General features: G+C 43.1%; 1 protein-coding gene across 1 annotated transcript in view; it reads left to right on the forward strand.

Annotated features, from left to right (window-relative positions):
- nlk2 (nemo-like kinase, type 2) overlaps positions 1 to 19774 on the forward strand; it is a 101082-nt gene that overhangs the window by 76461 nt on the left and 4847 nt on the right. The window contains exons 7-10 of the mRNA XM_084019976.1: positions 5383 to 5484; positions 6683 to 6769; positions 7561 to 7759; positions 19540 to 19633. Of these exons, the coding sequence (XP_083876102.1) occupies positions 5383 to 5484; positions 6683 to 6769; positions 7561 to 7759; positions 19540 to 19633 (482 nt within the window). The remainder of the gene's footprint in view (positions 1 to 5382; positions 5485 to 6682; positions 6770 to 7560; positions 7760 to 19539; positions 19634 to 19774) is intronic.

Below are 19774 nucleotides of genomic sequence, written 5' to 3' on the forward strand. Positions count from 1 at the left end.
CAATTGAAACAAAAAAATATTATAAAATGATTAACGAGAAAATAATAATAGTACTAAATATTGAGAACAATATTTTGACAGAAAAAATAAAAGGGGGCAAATTAATTGATACAGAAACAACCGGCTCAAACGAAATGATAACACTAGAAGGATAAGGTACAGTATTAGTTATGAGAAACAAGAAATCATAAAATTGAAAAAATGAAATATTTACAAAAATACTAAAATAATAGATGGTAGGTAGGGTGAAGTGAATAAAAAAAAATAAACGAATCAACAGGCTAAAGAGAAGCCAGAATACTAAAAGAACCAATAATTAAACTATAGTAAAGAACAAAAGAGTAAATAACAAAGGGCAGGGTGGGGGAAACTAATTAAAACAGAGAGACAAACCAACTAGTTAGAGAAGGGATAAAGGGCAAGTTACTAACAGTCTTGAGTAACAAGAAATAAAAAAATAGAATATAACGTATTTGAAAAGAAAACTAAAGTAGGTTGGGGAAAATTAATTAAAACAGACAAACAACCCAACTAGCTAAAGAAGTTATACTACACAGTGAAGAAAAATTTGTATTTACATGAAAATAAAGTGCTCTTAGCCACGTGGTTTATCGCAAAACAGCAGTCGTGAATCACAGTGAACAAAAGGGTCATTAACTAACGGATAAGGAACTGTTGTGTTCAATTGTAACCCCCTCAGCAACTACTCAATTCTAGCAATAATTTCTTATAGTAAGAAAACAACATATTTATGGCCGCGGCGGGCCTTAAATCACAGCAAAACACAAATACACAACATTGACAAACAAGACGTTACAATGAGCTCATACAACTTTCAAACCGGTTATACACATCTCATTCATTCAATATAACAATCTTTTACAAAGAGAAACACTGAAATCTATAAGATCACCATGCAAATCGTCATTACATTTACAAGTAGGGATTACGATGACATGAGCGGTGGTCTGGCTACCCCTACTTCAATGTCATCCACCTCGCATAACAATCTCTCATATAGAAAAATCCTCAATCACAGAGAATTTCACTATATAAACCGTCATTATACTATCAATAGGATTTAGGACAATATGAGCGGTGGTCTGGCTACCCCTACTCCAATATCATCGACCTCATATAATAATCCCTCACACAGAAAAATCCTAATTTAAAGAGAATTCTACTATGCAAACTGTCATTATACTACCAATAGGATTTAGGATAATACGAGCGGCGGTCTGGCTACCCCTACTCCAATATCATCGACCTCATATAATAATCTCTCACATAGAAAAATCCTCATTTACAGAGAATTCTACTATGCAAACTGTCATTATACTACCAATAGGATTTAGGATAATACGAGCGGCGGTCTGGCTACCCCTACTCCAATATTATCGACCTCATATAATAATCTCTCACATAGAAAAATCCTCATTTACAGAGAATTCTACTATGCAAACTGTCATTATACTACCAATAGGATTTAGGATAATACGAGCGGCGGTCTGGCTACCCCTACTCCAAAACTCAAACCCATAAGGTCACTTCATAGTACTTCCATGTAATCCGTCATTATACTACAAAAGGCCTTTTTTGCTTAAAACTCACCAGAACAGCCTGCAGTCAACCGCTGCTATTTGAAAATTTAAATCGCGTTACCTGGGTCTATGGAAGATCCGGACCTGAGACAGGGTATTGTGAATATCAGCAAAAGTTAGGAATTTTACAAGAGGCTTCCTTTACCCTTTGAATTTGGCGCCGATTGCTAATATTCAAAATCACTCCCTCCAGTCCAGACGTCCTCTAGCCCAGGGTTAGCGAGTTGCCGACAACGCCATATTGTAGAAGAAAACTCTTCAGGTCCAATTCTGTAGCTGGTTCAAATGAGGTTTAATCACTGACAGTGGAGAAAAGAAATTCACAGTGTATCCATGAAGATCCAGTCTCTTGAATGGCCTGGCCGAGTTGGATTTATACAGAACATTCGAGAGAACAAAAGGGAAGGTGTCATGAGTGGATTTGCATTGAATCAACACATGTCTCTCTGCAGAGGAAGAGACATCTGCTGATATCTACAAGGTGTGACCGTTCTCGGGAGAGCTAGACGATGTCACTACAGGGGTCACTCATCGGGCCTTGATCAATGTATGAAAGACAAATGTTACGGCGACAGTTCAGGAAGAGGGAAAGATCAAAGAGTCTTTTCATCAAGACTGCAAGGGTTAATTCAATAGAAACAGCTCAGCAGGACATTTGATGTTTCAGAGAGAAAGGAACATTATATGGGGAACAAATAAGAAATGTAAGGTAACACATTTTCTTCTACAGCAGAAAGCTATGGTGAACATAAAAGTTTTCAGTCTAGTTTTAAAAGTGGTCAGAGTTGGGGCAAGTTTTACATCTTCAGGAAGTTTATACCAGCTATTTGTTGCATAGTGACTAAATGATGCTCTCCCGTGATTGTTGTTTACTCTTGGAATCACTAACAGATTGGTCTCAGAAGATCTTAGTGGTCTAGAAGGCTTATGTAGTGGGAGCATATCAGTGATATACTTCGGTCCTAGACCATGTAGTGATTTTTATGTGAGCAGGAGGATTTTGAAATCAATCCTCTGACGTACAGGGAGCCAATGTAAGGATTTAAGAATTGGTGTAATGTGCTCACATTTTTTGGTCTTTGTAAGAACTCTAGCAGCAGCGTTCTGAACAAGCCTGACAGTTTTTTTTTTGGAAGACCTGCAAGGAGACCATTACAGTAGTCTAGCCTACTAGTAATAAAGGCATGTACAAGTTTTTCTAAGTCTTGAGCTGACATGAGCCCTCTAAGTCTTGCTACATTTTTGAGGTTATAGTAGGCTGATTTTGTTACTGATTTAATGTGACTGTCGAAATGTAAATCAGAATCCATAATAACCCCAAGATTTCTGGCTTTGTTTGAGGTTTTCAGGGACAGAGAGTGAAGGTGTTGAATTACTTTAAACCTTTCTTTTTTAGCACCAAAAACAATTATCTCAGTTTTGTCCTCATTTAGTTGTAGGAAGTTTTGGCACATCCAGTCTTTGACTTGCTCAATGCACTGGCACAGAAGATCTATGGGGCGATAGTCGTTTGGTGATAGTGCTACATAGATTTGGGTTTCATCGGCATAGCAATGGTGGTCAATGTTATTATTTTGCATGATTTGTCCTAGTGGGAGCATGTAGATGTTGAATAAAGTTGGCCCCAAGATTGAACCTTGGGGGACTCCACACGTTACATTGGTAGGTTCTGATACAAAGTCGCCAATGGAAACAAAATAGTTCCTATCTTGTAGATATGACTTGAACCAGCTTAAGACTGTGCCTGAGAGCCCCACCCAGTTTTCCAACCTGTCCAAAAGTATTGAGTGGTCGACAGTGTCAAATGCAGCACTGAGGTCTAATAGCATTAATATTGAAGTTTTTGTCACAGAGTCTGTGTTAAGACGGATGTCATTTACAACTTTAATAAGGGCCGTCTCGGTGCTATGAAAAGGTCGAAATCCTGACTGGAAGTTGTTGTGGCAGCCAGTTGAAGCCAGGAAGTGATTTAGTTGTTGGAGGACAACTTTCTCAATTATTTTACTTATGTAGGGTAGATTTGAAATTGGTCTGTAGTTGTTGATAATAGAGGCATCTAGGCTCCGCTTTTTTAAGAAGAGGTTTAATGACTGCAGTTTTGAAGGCCTTTGGGAAATTGCCTGATTTAATGGAGTTATTAACTATTTGCAATACGTCTATTGATAGGAAAAACATTCTTTAAAAAGTTGGTAGGTAAAGCATCAAGGCAGCAGGTGGATGATTTTAGATTTTTCACCGTTTCCACTAGAGTTTTAGAGTCTATGGCATTAAAGCTTGCCATCATTGCTGTGTTACTTTTGCCTGAATTGATGGCGCGTCTGATGCCTTCAATTTTATTAGTATAAAAGAATGCAAACTCATTGCATTTCTGCGTGGAATGAAGTTTAGCTGGTATTTGTGTTGGGGGGTTGGTCAGTCTGTCAACAGTTGCAAATAGGGTTTTCACCTTATTAGTGTTGTTGTTTATGAAACTAGGGTTATCATGTCCTAACCCTGAGGGGTATTCCACCAAACTCGCTAATTAAGGCGCCGCTTACCTGGTTAAGCCTGGTTAGAACTAACGCCAACTTCCACTTGCGGCTAAACCCATTCCATTAACGCATTTGGCAGAAAAGACCAGAGCAAAAATTATTGATGGAACTGTACGAGGAGTACAAACCCATCATAACCAAAAAAGGGAATACTGTAGTGATAAATAAAAATCGCGAGGCTGCTTGGGCAAGAATTACTGAGCGATTAAATACGGAAGTACCGTTAAGAGTAACATGTTCTGACATAACACTGACGACGATTTCTCAAACGCCAGGATAGTGTAGAGGTAACGCGCCGGCTTTGCACGCAGCCGGCCACGTTTCGATTCCCGACTATGGAACTTTGTGAAACTTCTTTCTTTGGCCTGAACTCTCTCTCTCTCTCTCTCTCTCTCTCTCCCTCTCTCTCTCTCTCTCTTTCTCTCTTTTTTTAGATAGGCCTAGTAAATGCATCTACATTGACCAACTCATTTATTTCAACAATTCAATGAACCTATTAATGAACTCACCTGAAAGGAATTCATGTGGCTGACAATTGCATGCAGCAATGCCTTTGTCATTGGGATCTATATCATGCTATTAATAATAACATATTTATGCCTATCATGTTTTTGCAAGTTATATTTGGGTTCTGGGGAAATTGTATGACATATTTATCATAGTTAAGGTAAAATGTTGGTCTAATTCTCTGATCTAAAGACAATTATACAAGCAAAAAAAACAAACACATGATATGTCCTCGATGTGAACCTGGGATGCCAACGTTTGGGGGCATTAGCATCACCACTCCCCCAACTGGGGGCTTTAGGGAATGCTATGGCCAGTCGGTCTTAAACAAAATAAACGATTTATTCATATTTTTTTAATTGCAAGCATGTATTCTTAGACGCTTGATGAAAATATAGTCTGTTTGTACTTCATATATGTAATTTTGGTCATTTTTGGTCTTTCACGTGACGCAATCACGAGGACTAGGCTTGGCGGAACCTTCTGCTGGTACAGTTGTTTCCGACGGACTTCTCTGAAACCCCTGCTAAAGTAAGCCTGATGGTTACTTTGGTCGGATAAATTCCCATTTACTTAGCGGAGAGTGCCTCAAGTCACGTTGATGGAACGCAACTCTCGCTAAAGGTAGCGAGGCTTATCGAAATTAGTCCGGCTTTACGCTTAGCGAGTTTGATGGAATACCCCTCTGGTGATGGTTGTGTCTGTTATGTGTGGGTGTGTCTGTTTTGCCTTGCTGCTTGTAGCTGGATTTAATCACTGACCTGTTGGGGACCCCCTCTATGGAAGCAATGAGGACGGCGTGTGAAGGCGCTCGTGCACACATTCTCAGAGGAACCCACAAACAGGTAATCAATCTGTTGTCTCTTAGAGCTTTTCCACCTGTCTTTCTCAACAGCTTTAATTGCACACTACATGTTGACATTTAGGGCCCTAGTTTCGTGGCGCAGCGCAGGGCGGCGCAGGGTGGCGGAGCCAGCGCAATGCAAGTTTCGACACGCGCAGCCTTGCGCACGGTCAGTTTGGCAGTTTGGTGGATCGCCTGCGCCAAGATGGGTGTGGCGGCGCAGCAGGGGGAGGCGTCACAGATTCAGCTTGGCGTAGCGGAAGTTTCGTGGCAAAAAGCCTCGCCGAGACTGCGCTGAAAGCTCGCCAGCTCCAACCTGGTCTACTTTCGGCGCAAGGCCTAAGTCCATTCATTCAATGCGAATCACAGCTGGCGGAGTGGAAGTTTGGCTGACTGCGCGCAGTGCGCACACGTCACCAAGACCTCACAGGCAGGTTTCCACAGTTCCAGGCACATTTAAATGCAATAAATAATCACAACAAACACTATTTAATGCAACTAATTGAATCAACACGTGAATTTATATCTATATAGATTGTCCCGTCACATCTGACGTCAGATCAAAGGCGCATGGCACGCGTAACGTAAACTCAGCCTCTCGGACCAAAACATCTCCCTCTCTCTCTCCTGTTTTTTATAATATGGGCATTGTTATTATTATGATACGCACGCACAGCGCGTGATGAGCGCGGTGGGAGCGCCGGCGCTGCTTCTGTCATCGGGTTGTCAAATGACGGAACTTGCACTGAACCTCCCCTAACGCATTAAAGGTGAGGAGAGGAGCTCATTTGATTGGTGAAGATCTGAATCGGCTGTAGTAATCCCAGTCCACGCCTCGTCTCCTCGTCTCCCACTCATGCCTTCTTCTCCTCCCTCTTTCCCACTTGCGCGGGTGGGCGAGACGGGAGGTGTGCCTGCGGACACACCCCGTCGGCGCGGCGCAGGTGCGCTGAAAGCTGACTGCGCCTGGTCTACGAAACTAGGGCCCTTAGTCTCTCATCAAAGCTCATAAAAATGTATTAAACATTTTGTTTGATATTTAACAATCGCAAAGCTCATTATTTATGATTTAGTCCTCCTCCCCTGATTCCACTCACATTTTAAGAACTGCAATAAATGATGATTATTTGATCCACGTGTTACATGTAATGTATACCAGAAGCTGAACGAGATGGTGGTTGCTATTTGTTTGTCTGCAGCCATCCCTTCCTGTTCTCTACACACTGTCTAGCCAAGCAACCCATGAAGCTGTCCACCTGCTCTGCAGGATGCTGGTGTTTGATCCGGTGAGTTATTCTGTACATAAATACAGAGTTTTACATTACGTTTTGTTAATGAATGAAACCTATGCATGTTCATGTTGGTAATGTGAACACACATCCCTAGTTATTAGTGGCAAAAGACGTGTAATCATTTAATAGTGTCATGTTATGTGGGGAAGGGGGTGTTGACGTTTTATTGAAGTCAAGGGGAGAGCCCACTGAAATGCTCTGCTTTTGTAAAAAATGAAAGATAAGGTTTAGGTTTTTACACTGTCCCTCAATAGCTGAAAAAATGTTCTATTTGATGGCTTTGTACTGATACTGTATTTTGAGGCTAACGTGAATATGAAAAGTGGTTACATTTACATTTAGGTCATTTCGCAGACGCTTTTGTCCAAAGCGACTTACAATAAGTACATTTGTCAAAAGAAGGAAACAAAGAAACCACAACATATCATTGCCGATAAAGTAAGAGGTAAAAATAGAACAAGTGTTAGATCCTCGTCTGAGTAAAGTAGTAGCTGTTCAGCAAAACATACCTTAGGAGCAACAGTGCTATGGTCAGAGTGCTACGGTTTTTTTTGGGGGGGGGGAGGGGGGGTTAGTGGGTCATGCTATGTAGAGTCGAGGTTAAGTCTGAACAGGTGAGTCTTGAGCCTTTTTTGGAAGATGGCAAATGACTCTGCTGTCCCGACATTGGTCAGGAGTTCGTTCCACCACTGAGGACCAGAACAGAGAAGAGTCTGGACTTTGCTGAGCGACATTTTAGTTAACGGCCCCCTTAGTCACACATAACCTTTGTGCTTGGTCCTCAGTCAAAGAGGATTTCAGCAAAGGATGCCCTGGCTCACCCGTACTTGGATGAGGGTCGACTGCGCTACCATACATGCATGTGCAAATGCTGCTACACCACATCGTCTGGCCGTGTTTACACCAGTGACTTTGAGCCTGTCACTAATCCCAAGTTTGATGATGGCTTTGAGAAGAATCTGAGCTCGGTGAGACAAGTTAAAGGTAAGTTATCTGCTGTTACTGGTTCTGTTCGAGAAGACATTTTCACAATGACAAAGGGATTTAAAAATATAGCAGTTGTTCAGTAGTTGTCAATGGCCTTGCTGAAAAAAATAAAAACACTAAAAATGGCATATCTAAAGTGCCAGAGCTGAATCACAGTAATGACCAATCTCTATTCATACCAGCCATGTCATTAGCTATTGGGTTAGTCTGGTTGGAGTCCTACTGAGAGCTCCAAGAGGGTGGAGTTTTTCTTTTTGTGCAAACAAACAAATGTTATGCAGTCCCTACGTGATCAGTGGGCTATTGCACAAAACCTAGATGGCCGGGATTTCCCAGCCATCCTGCCTGAAGGTCTGATCCAGTTGCATGAAAGCATGTCTCATATGTAATGGCAAACTTACCATGGAGATGGTCCAATAACCACAGACTATGTGCCTCCCTCTCTGTGATTCTGGGTGTAATGTATTTATAAGCACTGGGGGCGCTGTTGTAAAGTGCGAGTTTTCCTTGTATGTTCCTCCCCAACCACCGTACCTGTCGAAGTTGTTGTTTCATTTAGTATTCAAGCACCAGATTAATGCACTATAGTATCAAGATCACATCATCTGGTTCATTAAGCCACAGTACTTTACAATGGTTGCCATACTTCGTTTTTAGGAGGTGGTAGACCTCCTCATGTGCCTCTATCAAAAGCTTGTGGTCAGTTTGTAGAAGTACAAAGAAGTATGCCGCACGCGTCATTTGGGATCAGTTTCAGTGAATCAATGATCAATCTTGGTCTATTTGAGTAGTTGCACCTGTCTTCACTTAGTCCTCCTTGCTCATGTTTGGCTTTGAGGCAACCAATTAAGCCAGACTACTCACATTGGGTCAGTTGTTGCTTGACAACGCTTGAGGGTGCTGTAGAACAAAAGAAGTGATACTGCATTGTTTTGGTTCAAAATTAATTAAGAGTAAAGTTCATGTTGAAGTTTGTGCATCCGTCTCATCTCTTTAGTCTACATTATTACTTTAACTAAGTTGACTTGACATCACAACACGTTGACGACATGGATGGCAAATAATAATAATATTAATAATAATAATAATAATACATTTTATGTATAGGTGCTTTTCTGAACACTCAAGGACAGCGTACAGTGAATAAAGAAAAGTATAAAACAAACAAGTTAAAAATTAGAGATGTATCAGAGAGCGAAAGCAGTCTTTTAGACCGATGCACTCTAAATCTGTAAAAAAACAGATAATGTACTGGCAGAAAATGACCAGTTCCTTTTCTGTTAAGTTTACGGACATCCTTCACCCCTAAAATGGAGTTTTACAGTAAAATCCTCTGTACCATTCACATACACTTCTGTTCCCTTCTGTTCTATCCTAAAACAGAACATTCAAATAAAAATGTCCACAATATACAAATTTATTCTTTCAAGTCAATGTTTTCATTTTGTAAACATCATTAAACTGCATTTATTGATTTTTACCTCATGTAAACATTAATAGTTTTAAAGGTTAACAGGCTAAAATATTTTAAAATATATTTTAGGCGATTCATTGAACAATGTGCAAAGCATCTTTACAAAAGTGCTTTCTTTGTAAAAGCCTTGTTTGTGTGTGCTTTAAACAGCAACATACATATTAAAACAATACATTCAAATAAAGATATATTTGATAATGAGCAATTAACTTTAAAACAGCTTTAACACTATTTTCAAATACATGAACAAACAACAAGTCATAGGCACCATCACAAATCACACCATTTAAATGAAATATGGTGTAATTTTATGCATGGTCATGCAACAATGCTTTTTGTATCTTTGTCCCATATTTCCACATACTGCAAATGCCTGACAACATACTCAATGTGAAACAAAACCAGTATAATCAGAGATTTAGGAAAGACCACACATGAAGCAAAAGGCAGGCCTGTATGGCGGAATATTCCTGGGAAAGGCTATAGACTACATACTGCATTTTTAAAAAGGTAATCAAAATGCTATTCTCTTCATGAAAACCTGCTTTGCAGGAACTACATAATACTAGAGATACCAATTAAATTAAACAACACAACAGAATGCTCTATACATAACACTTTGAAAACATGAACTGTGTTGCTTACCTTGCTTACCTGTATACATTTCCAAAGTAAGTGACATCTCCTTTGGGTATTTTATGTTCAACACAGAAAGAGAAAGTGTAGCTCAGGGCAACAATGGGAGAGTTGATGTGGTCATTAACTTCCTAATCAACTGCAATCTTGAATCCCAAAACTGGAGAGCTTTTCAGCATTGCACTAAAATTGTGTTGCAAATTGTCCAATTATAGCAGCAAAAAAATAAAAAAAAAGTAAAGACATTTCACAAGTTAGCTGAGGTGAGAAAGTAGGTGAATAATGACTTAGTCATGATAAGGATAAGGGGGGTGCTCGGGATGCTCAGTCCAGCATAAGTTGTGTCGTCCTGTTGTTGGAAAATAAAACAACAAAGACACACTATGAATATCATGAACTACAGTATGTATCCAAAGTATTTGCCATAGACATACTTAGATCATAAATGTTTAGTAAGATTTAAATAAGTTACTAGTAACGCTGAAAACGCTATGAGATGGCGTAGTGCCGCTCGTCGCAATAATTACATTTATCTGCGCCCACACAGCTGCGTTCACGTCATTTTCCACAGACTCAGAGGCTCAGCTATTGAATGTAATGTAATGTCTTTCTTTTTTTTTAATAAATGTTGTGGTTCCACCACCAAGAGTCCAAAGTCTGAATGACAATTAACAAAAATGACACTGATGTATCTTAAGGTGAGGTCATTATCTGGGGTTTAAATCCATACCAGCAATTTGTATATGCACATCATAATATCTGGAAAACAATAACAAAAAGTCTAAACCTACCTCATTTTGGTAGAAAAGGCGATCAGGGTTCTCCTTGAAGAACTGTGCTATGTCAGAGATCAGCTGTACTGGATCACCTTCACCTAGTTCTATCCCTTTTGAACCAAGGAAGTCTTTGATGCCTTTTCCTTTTCTTGACAATTCTTCTGCCATCTCTATGTGCACTGGCAAGCCAAGGAGGGTAGATGTGTACTCAAACAGGTGAACAGCTTCAAAAAGGAAGGGCCACGCTTCTATTACAGCGTGTACAGTGCTTCCTTTGTTGATTGTTGCACGCTGGATGCAATATGTATCAGCCATCAATTTTTCTAACACATGACTCCTGAAGATGAAGCTTTTTGAAGGCACTTTTTAGCTCCGATTCATCTCTGCTGTACCAGAGCAGGCTGCCAATCCACACATCCATAACGATTTGAATGTGTGGCCTTTTTCCTCATTGCTTCTTCATCCTCTGATGTCCGCCTTGCTGGGCTGATGGTTAATGGCCTCGGAACATTTTCGCCTCTGTTATCTAACTGAATAAAAAGAGCATCATATCCTGTTCCAATGACGTTTGTTCCATTGAGCTTTCTGTCTTGGAAAGAGCAAGGATATCGTTCTACGATCTGCTTGGCAAATATATTTTTTATCAAAACTTACTTGACTTCATAGCAATAAATTGTGAATTAGGATTATGGTTAGAAATCTTAAACGTACCTGCACTGAAAGCTTGAATTAGTCTGTGCTGAATGGGTGGCAGAATTCCTTCGACGTCCTCAGTTTTGACAAAGTTAAGGTTGTGTACACTGTTTACTCCAACCACCTCCAGTCTAGCCATGAGTGAGTCCATCAGTTCGTTCATAGACTCCAAGCTCAGCCACCCAGCTGGCAATGATTTTCCCACAGCAAAGATAGGACAATTGTTTCACTTTTGACAACAATGCTCACTATTTGCCCTAACTGTAGTTGTCTTTATGTATATGTCAGTAAGACGAGTATACCATTTCTGTACAAAGCCTCTAACTTGGACTTAATGTGTGACAGCCGAGTTAAATGAGGTAAGTCCAAAGTCAGTAAGACTTTGCATTAAGTCGACACTCACTCATTAGCATTAATCGATTGTTAATTGTTACCAACATGAACAGGAGTCATGATAACATCGTGGATCGTGATCCTGCCTGAAAAAAATCGTGATATGATATTTTTGCCATATTGCCATATGGCCCTATTAGCCGCAGCCATGTCGCACTGAGGTTTACCTGCCGTCACTATGCACATGCGACTCCCAGCACAGCAGAGATAGGTAGAAAGTGTGATGTCTCACTCCGTATAAAAAGTATGTTGTCCAGCTCCACAGCGGGCGGGTGATGACGTAACCGACATTATCGACAATTAAATTCGTCGGTGACTAATTTCGTCATGATTTTTGTCGACAATGTCACTAATCGTTGCAGCCCTACTGTCTGAAAGATAAATCATGCTCTTACCCTGTCTTAGTTTATCATTAAGTAATGACTTGCAAAAATATAATATTGTGTAGGGCTGCAACGATTAGTCGATGTTTTCAACAAAAATCAATACAGATGCCAGGTCATATAGTACTGTGGAATGGAGGTTGCTGACATTAGTTTTCAGTTATGGTAATTCATTAATCAATTAGTAGTATGAATACATTTAAGGACACATGTCTGAGTTAATCTATGTATGACTTAGGTTATAGATTCTCATGAATGTCTCCATCTGAAATTAAGACTGACTTTTGATTAGTTACTGATGGAGTAACCATTCATTCATGGCTGAGTCCTCCATGAGTCTTACATTAGTTCTACATTAACTCTGTCACAACCTCAGCCAGACTTTAATTTTTATTTTGTCAGTTTCCTGTTTTGCCAAACTAACTCCCATGTCATTTCAGATTCTGCCACTCCCTCCTGCTCTGCACTACCTGCTGATTGCATTCACCTGGCCTGCCCCACCCCTGCACTCACCTGCTCCTCATCAGCTAATCAGCCCTCAGTGTATATATACCGGTCCATTTCCCTCAGTTAGCTGCCAGATTGTCTAGTGTGCTCACCTAGCTCTCCCGCGTTCCATTATCCTGATCCTGATCCTGCCTGTCTGTGTCCCAACCTGCCCTTTTGGATTTTTGACTTCTGCTTTTGCCTGCTCCTATTGGATTTGTTTGCCACGCTGACTGATTACCTGGTTTGACCCCTGCTTGCTATTAAACTCTGCTTCTGCACCTGAACTGTTTTGTGTAATGCAATTGGGTTCTCGCCTGCCATTTTGTGAAACCTGACAGTACACTCTGGCCAAAAATGAACCCAGCCGACACTGAGAAGATCAAGCAGGAAATGGCTACACAGTAGAGTTCTCAACGGGCCTGAAAATTACAGCCCGACCCGACCCGGCCCGCGGGTTTTTAAACCCGAACCCGACGCAGCCCGACACACCAGCATGAATTGTCGGCCCGAACCCGACCCGAACCCGACCCCCCGCGCGCCTGCATTGTTTTCCTCATACACTTGTTATCACGATCAGACAGACAGCAGACGTGAATTCAAATGAAACTTACTCTGCCCCATGAAGCAGGCAGCCAGATTGACCAAACGTGAACAGCGATGATTCACAGCAAACAATATATAATTTACAACCTACAATTTTTTTTATTTTGTATTTTTTATTTTTTAATGAAATGTGTTTTATAAAAAAAGGAAGCCCGAGGCCCGACCCGACCCGGCTCATTTGCGTATTTTGACCCGTTGAGAACTCTACTACACAGGCTGCTGCTCTACACCGGCATGAGGAACAGTTCACCGCTATGGACGGGGCTTTCCGGGGGGCTTCTGCACGCCACCACCAACATTTGGAGACTCTGAGCGGACAGATCCAGCAGTTCATGCAGGTCCCCTCAATCACCAGCGGTTTCACCACACACTGGTCCTTCTGTTCCTGCCATCTCGGGTCCAGAACCCCGTTTAAGTGCCCTAGAGCGCTTTTCTGGAGCTCCAGGTACCTGTCGCTCGTTTTTGACTTCGTGCTCATTGACTTTTGAACTGCAGCCTCTCACATATTCCACTGAGAGGTCCAGAGTGGCTTTCATGGTCACCCAGCTTACCGGACGGGCTCGGGACTAGGGCACCGCAGGGTGGGAGAAGCAGTGGGCTTCCTGTTCTTCTGTGGCTGCCTTCTCTGAGGGTCTTCGGAAGGTGTTTGACCACGCTACCCCTGGTCGAGAGGCTGCTCGTGGGTTGTTTAACCTGGTTCAGGGGAACCGGAGAGTGACTGATTATTCAATCGAGTTCCGGACACTCGCTGCAGAGAGTGACTGGAACTCTTCCTCCCTGGCTGATGCTTTCTACAACGGACATTCTGATGGCATCAAGGAAGAGCTGGCCGCTCAGGACCCTCCGACAGATTTAGATGCTCTCATCGCCACGGCCATCCACATCGACGGACGTCTTCAGGAAAGGAGGCGAGAGAGAGCGCTGAACAGTACTTCCCGGGGCCTTCCACGTTCTCCCTCGTCACCTCCCACTTCAAGGTTTTCTCCTCCCACTGGTACCCCTAGTGACCCGGTCGAGCCCATGCAACTGGGCAGGACCAGGCTGTCCACTGCGGAACGACAGCGGCGCCAAAGAGAGAACTGCTGCATTTACTGTGGGCAGGGGGGTCATTATGTGGAACCCCAAGGTTCCACATAATGGGGGAGACTCCAAGGGGGAGACTCTTCTCTCTGTCAGCCCCTGAAACCAAGACCATGGATGAGTACATCAGTAACTCACTAGCAGCAGGCATCATCCGTCCCTCTTCATCCCGTGCTGGAGCTGGATTTTTTTTGTGGATAAAAAGGACAAATCCCTCGGGCCCTGCATCGATTACCACGGTCTGAATGATGTCACCATTATAAACAGGTACCCCCTCCCTCTCATCTCCACTGCATTTGAACTGTTGCAAGGGGCCTCTGTGTTTACCAAGCTTGATTTAAGGAATGCCTATCACCTGGTTTGCATTCGGGAGGGGGATTAGTGGAAGACGGCGTTCAATACCCCTAGGGGCCACTACGAGTACCTGGTTATGCCTTTAGGACTCACTAATGCTCCTGCAGTATTCCAAGCCTTAGTCAATGATGTGCTCCGGGATTTCCTCAATTTGTTTGTGTTGGGTACCTTGACGATATCCTCATCTTCTCTAAGTCAAGACAGGAACATGTGCAAAATGTCCGCAGTGTTCTCCAGAGACTCCTAGAGAACCAGCTGTTTGTGAAGGCAGAGAAGTCTGAGTTCCATTCTACTGAGGTGTCGTTCCTGGGGTACATAATTTCGGTCGGGTGTATTCACATGTACCCCGCCAAGGTTAAAGCGGTGGTGGATTGGCCTGTTCCCACCACCCGGAAGAAGCTTTTACAGTTCCTGGGGTTTGCCAATTTCTATCGTAGGTTTATCCGCAACTATAGTTCTGTGGCAGCTCCCCTGACAGCCCTCACCTCCCAGAAGGCAGCCTTCCAATGGTCCCCTGCTGCCGAGAGGGCATTCAGTGAATTAAGATCCCAATTCTCTTCTGCTCCCATTCTCATCCTACCAGATCCAGAATACCAGTTTGTTGTGGAAGTGGATGCGTCAGACTCCGGGGTGGGGGCAGTCCTGTCTCAGCGGTCAGCAGAGTACCAAAAGTTACATCCGTGTGCTTTCTTCTCCCGCAAACTGTCCCCAGCTGAAAGGAGTTATGTCGTTGGGAACCGGGAGCTATTGGCTGTCAAGATGGCTCTCGATGAGTGGAGGCACTGGCTGGAGGGGGCAAAGCATCCGTTTGTGGTGTGGACAGACCACAAAAACCTGGAGTACATCCGGTCAGCCAAACGATTGAACTCCCGTCAGGCCAGATGGGCATTATTCTTTAATTGTTTTGATTTTTCCCTGTCTTATCGCCCAGGTTCCAAGAATGTCAAACCAGATGCCCTGTCCCGTCGGTTCCAGTCCGACAACTGTCCCACACAATTGGAAAGTATCCTCCCCACTAAGATGGTAATCGGCGCAGTTACCTGGGACATCGTGAACACGGTAAAACAGGCTCAGGCCAACCAACCAGCTCCCAGTGCTTGTCCTGATAATCTGCTGTATGTGCCTGTGAATCTCCACTCTCAGGTCCTCCAGTGGGGACATTCTTCTCGCCTTGCTTGTCACCCGGGGGTTAGGTGCACCTTGGCACTGCTGGGGCAACGTTTCTGGTGGGCTTCCATGGGAGAGGACACCAAGGAGTTTGTCGCTGCTTGCCAGATTTGTTCTCAGCACAAGACCGCTCGCCAGGCCCCTTCCGGCCTTCTTCAGCCACTGCCTATTCCTCATCGTCCATGGTCCCACATCTCAATCGACTTTGTCACCGGACTGCCTCCCTCTGAGTGTAACACCGCCAACTATTGTGGACAGATTTTCAAACTCTGCTAAATTTGTTCCGTTGACCAAATTACCATCTGCCAAGGAAACACCGGAGCTTATGTTGCATCATGTTTTCTGTCTGCACGGCCTCCCCTGTGACATTGTCTCAGACCGGGGGCCACAGTTCACTTCTTGTGTCTGGACAGAGTTTTGCCAGCTGTTGGGGGCCACGATCAGCCTATACTCTGGTTTCCATCCTCAATCCAATGGACAGACTGAACGGATGAACCAGGAAATGGAGACTGCCTTGTGGTGCGTCCCAGAACCCATCCTCCTGCTCTAAGCAACTTCTGTGGGTCGAGTACGCCCACAATACGCTTCCAAGCTCGGCTACAGGGCTCTCTCCTTTCAAGTGCTCTCGGGGATATCAACCTCCACTGTTCCCTGAGCAGGAGCGAGAAGCCAGTGTCCCATCTGTCCAGGCGTACATCTAGTGCTGTCGTCGCACCTGGTTGCGGGCCCGTGCAGCTCTCTTGCGTTCGTCCAACCGGTATCAGAGAAATGCCAACCGACGTCGGTTCCCAGCACTCTGCTACACTCCTGGCCAGAAGGTTTGGCTGTCCACTCACAACCTCCCTCTCCGGGTGGAGTCGAGGAAGTTGGCCCCAAGGTTTGTGGGCCCATTCTCGATCAGCAAGGTCATCAACCCTGCTGCAGTCCGCCTCCGCCTTCCTCGCTCCATGAGGATCCATCCCACCTTCCATGTCTCTAAGGTCAAACCCGTTAAGGAGAGCCAGCTCTAGCCCTCCTCCAGACCCCCACCATCCCCCCGGCTCATCGACGGGGGTTCTGCCTACTCTGTTCGTCGTCTCATCAAGTCTCGACGGCGGGGAAGGGGCCTTCAATACCTCGTCGTCTGGGAGGGTTATGGCCCTGAGGAGTGCTCATGGGTTCCACGCATAACATCTTGGACCCTGACCTCATCTCAGCTTTCCTTAGGGACCATCCCGACCAGCCCAGTGGGACGTCAGGAGCCGTCCCTAGGGGGGGGGTTCTGTCACAACCTCAGCCAGAATTTAATTTTTATTTTGTCCGTTTCCTGTTTTGCAAAACTAACTCCCATGTCATTTCAGATTCTGCCACTTCCTCCTGCTCTGCACTACCTGCTGATTGCATTCACCTGGCCTGTCCCACCCCCACACTCACCTGCTCCTCATCAGCTAATCAGCCCTCAGTGTATATATACCGGTCCATTTCCCTCAGTTAGCTGCCAGATTGTCTAGTGTGCTCACCTAGCTCTCCCGCGGTCCATTATCCTGATCCTGATCCTGCCTGTCTGTGTTCCAACCTGCCCTTTTGGATTTTTGACTTCCGCTTTTGCCTGCTCCTATTGGATTTGTTTGCCACGCTGACTGATTACCTGGTTTGACCCCTGCTTGCTATTAAACTCTGCTTCTGCACCTGAACTGCTTTGTGTCATGCAATTGGGTTCTCGCCTGCCATTTTGTGAAACCTGACAAACTCAGGATGAACTGGGCATTAGTTAAGCATCAATTAATGCTGATGAGTGTCTACTAATGTAAAGTCTTATCCCAAAGTCTGCAACTGCTGCCCTGATGCCACTTTTCATAGAGCTCTGGATAAAAGCATGTGGAGTCTGAAGCCTGAACCTGGGGGGGTAAATAGACAGCCGTGACTCTGATAAGCCTGAAACAACTGGTGTCTATTAGCAAGTGACTTTGTCACATCTCTGAAGTTTTTACTTGACCTGATACATCTTTTGAAATTGCCATGCTTACTTTCAAAGTGCATAGTCCAAGTATGTATGAGTAGACCAAACTGTAAACGCAAGTCAGCATAGTGAAGCAGATAGTGTTAAGTTTAAAATGTTTGCCTCATTTCAACATACTCTTCAATCAGCACCTTCACGTAAGCAACCTGAGACTCTGAAAGGCTGTGTGAAAGTGTCACTTCAGGGTGACTCTCCAAAAACTCATTGTAACCAGAAGGATCTCTCTGGGTGACAGCTGTGAGAGGATTCGAATGAAATGCATCTTTTGTGACTAGACAATATCTACAGAAATACTCAACAAAGCTGAAGTTCTCAGTACATTGACCAATCATGTGAGAGCCCAGGATATCTCCCATTATGCATGCGACAGAATGACTATCTTACCCTCAAAAGATATACCTTTTACCTCCAGCTCACACATCTGACACAAGCTTACTGAAAACCTTATCCACTCCAAAATATTTAGTCTTTTTCTATACAGAGCAGTACCAGCTGTATTTGATCAACAGTTGATCACTGGTGTGGAGAGAAATTTCCCAGAGTGAAGTAGACCACTAAAACTTGTGCTTTTGTTTGGCAGATCCAAGAGGATTCGCCACCTCAAACACATCTTGAAAAAGCATCACCTTTAAAGAATCAGAGAGTCTGAGGCAAACATAGCATTAGATCTAATGGCATGCCCATCAGTGAAATCACGGAGAGTACCATCGTCAACAAGAAGAGGGTTAAAACTGTGCAGCACTTCAGTGTGATTTCAACAGGCTGAACAGTTATAGTGTGTTTGGTAATATTGCAGCCTTCGATGGTGAGTAGTTAAAGGACCATCTGCATGTAAGGCCTCATGCAGGGCTATGTTTGTATGTCCATGTCTCTGTTGGGACACCATACTGTTCAAGTTCTTGAGATAGCACATCCATTGTATATTCATGTTGAATATCCTGAAGAGTTTTCATTTAATTTGTTATTTCTGTAATTGTGGAGGCTGGAACTAAATACTTTACCTGCAAACCCAAGTAAAACAGCTAGATGCTATGTAGCAAGAGTGCAATTTACTGAGTGTTGTTTACCTTTTGAAACCCATTTTGGGAGTTCTGCAAAAGTCTCTGATTGTACTTGAGTACAAGTCTAAACCATGTCAAACTTCTTGTTGAATGTTCATACTTTGCAGAATTGCTTGCACATTTGATTAAAACCTGTTCAAAAGGGTACTTTGGCCGAAATGGTCTGTTATTCTTTTAGTTTTGTTACCTTGTAGGGCTATATTTTTTAAAATAGGGAAATTAGTTTGGTTGTACTGTCCAGTAACTTGCAAAATTGTCTTAAAAACCAACATGAAAAAGAATCGTGATAAGATCATGGATCATGATCCTGCCTGAAAAAAATTGTGATATGATATATTTTTACCATATCACCCACCCCTACATTTGACTATATTCAAGTGACTTAAAGCCAAATGATTTGGACTGAGCAGATGACCACTCAAAAACCAGACGACTACTTCCTACCTCTCTGAAAATAACTTTTAGACCAAAAGGGTTTTCGAAAAGACTTTAATCTTTGCTTGCATTTGTTTATTACTGTTCCCTTGACTTGATTATATAAAATTATAGTTATCAGCTATGTCTTCTAAATAAAGATAAAGATCAGTTGTGACTTTAAGTCACACATCAAAGTAAGTATGTGTTTACTTCCTGTGATGTTTTTCTCTGCTGCTCTGTTTCCCATCACAGAGATCATCCATCAGTTCATTTTGGAGCAGCAAAAGGGGAGTCGAGTGCCGCTCTGCATTAACCCTCAATCAGCTGCTTTCAAAAGCTTTATCAGGTACAAGCCTCTTTATTACACAGCAGCAGAACCAAGAACATGATGATGAAACATACATGTTAATCTGACTTCTACACAATTGTAGGAAGGTTTTTTTGAACCCTTGATAAATCAAGTCTTGCAGTTTCTCTGCTTTGTGCT

Source organism: Eutrigla gurnardus (genome assembly GCF_963514095.1).
Source record: "Eutrigla gurnardus genome assembly, chromosome: 10".
NCBI classification, from domain to species: Eukaryota; Metazoa; Chordata; class Actinopteri; order Perciformes; family Triglidae; genus Eutrigla; species Eutrigla gurnardus.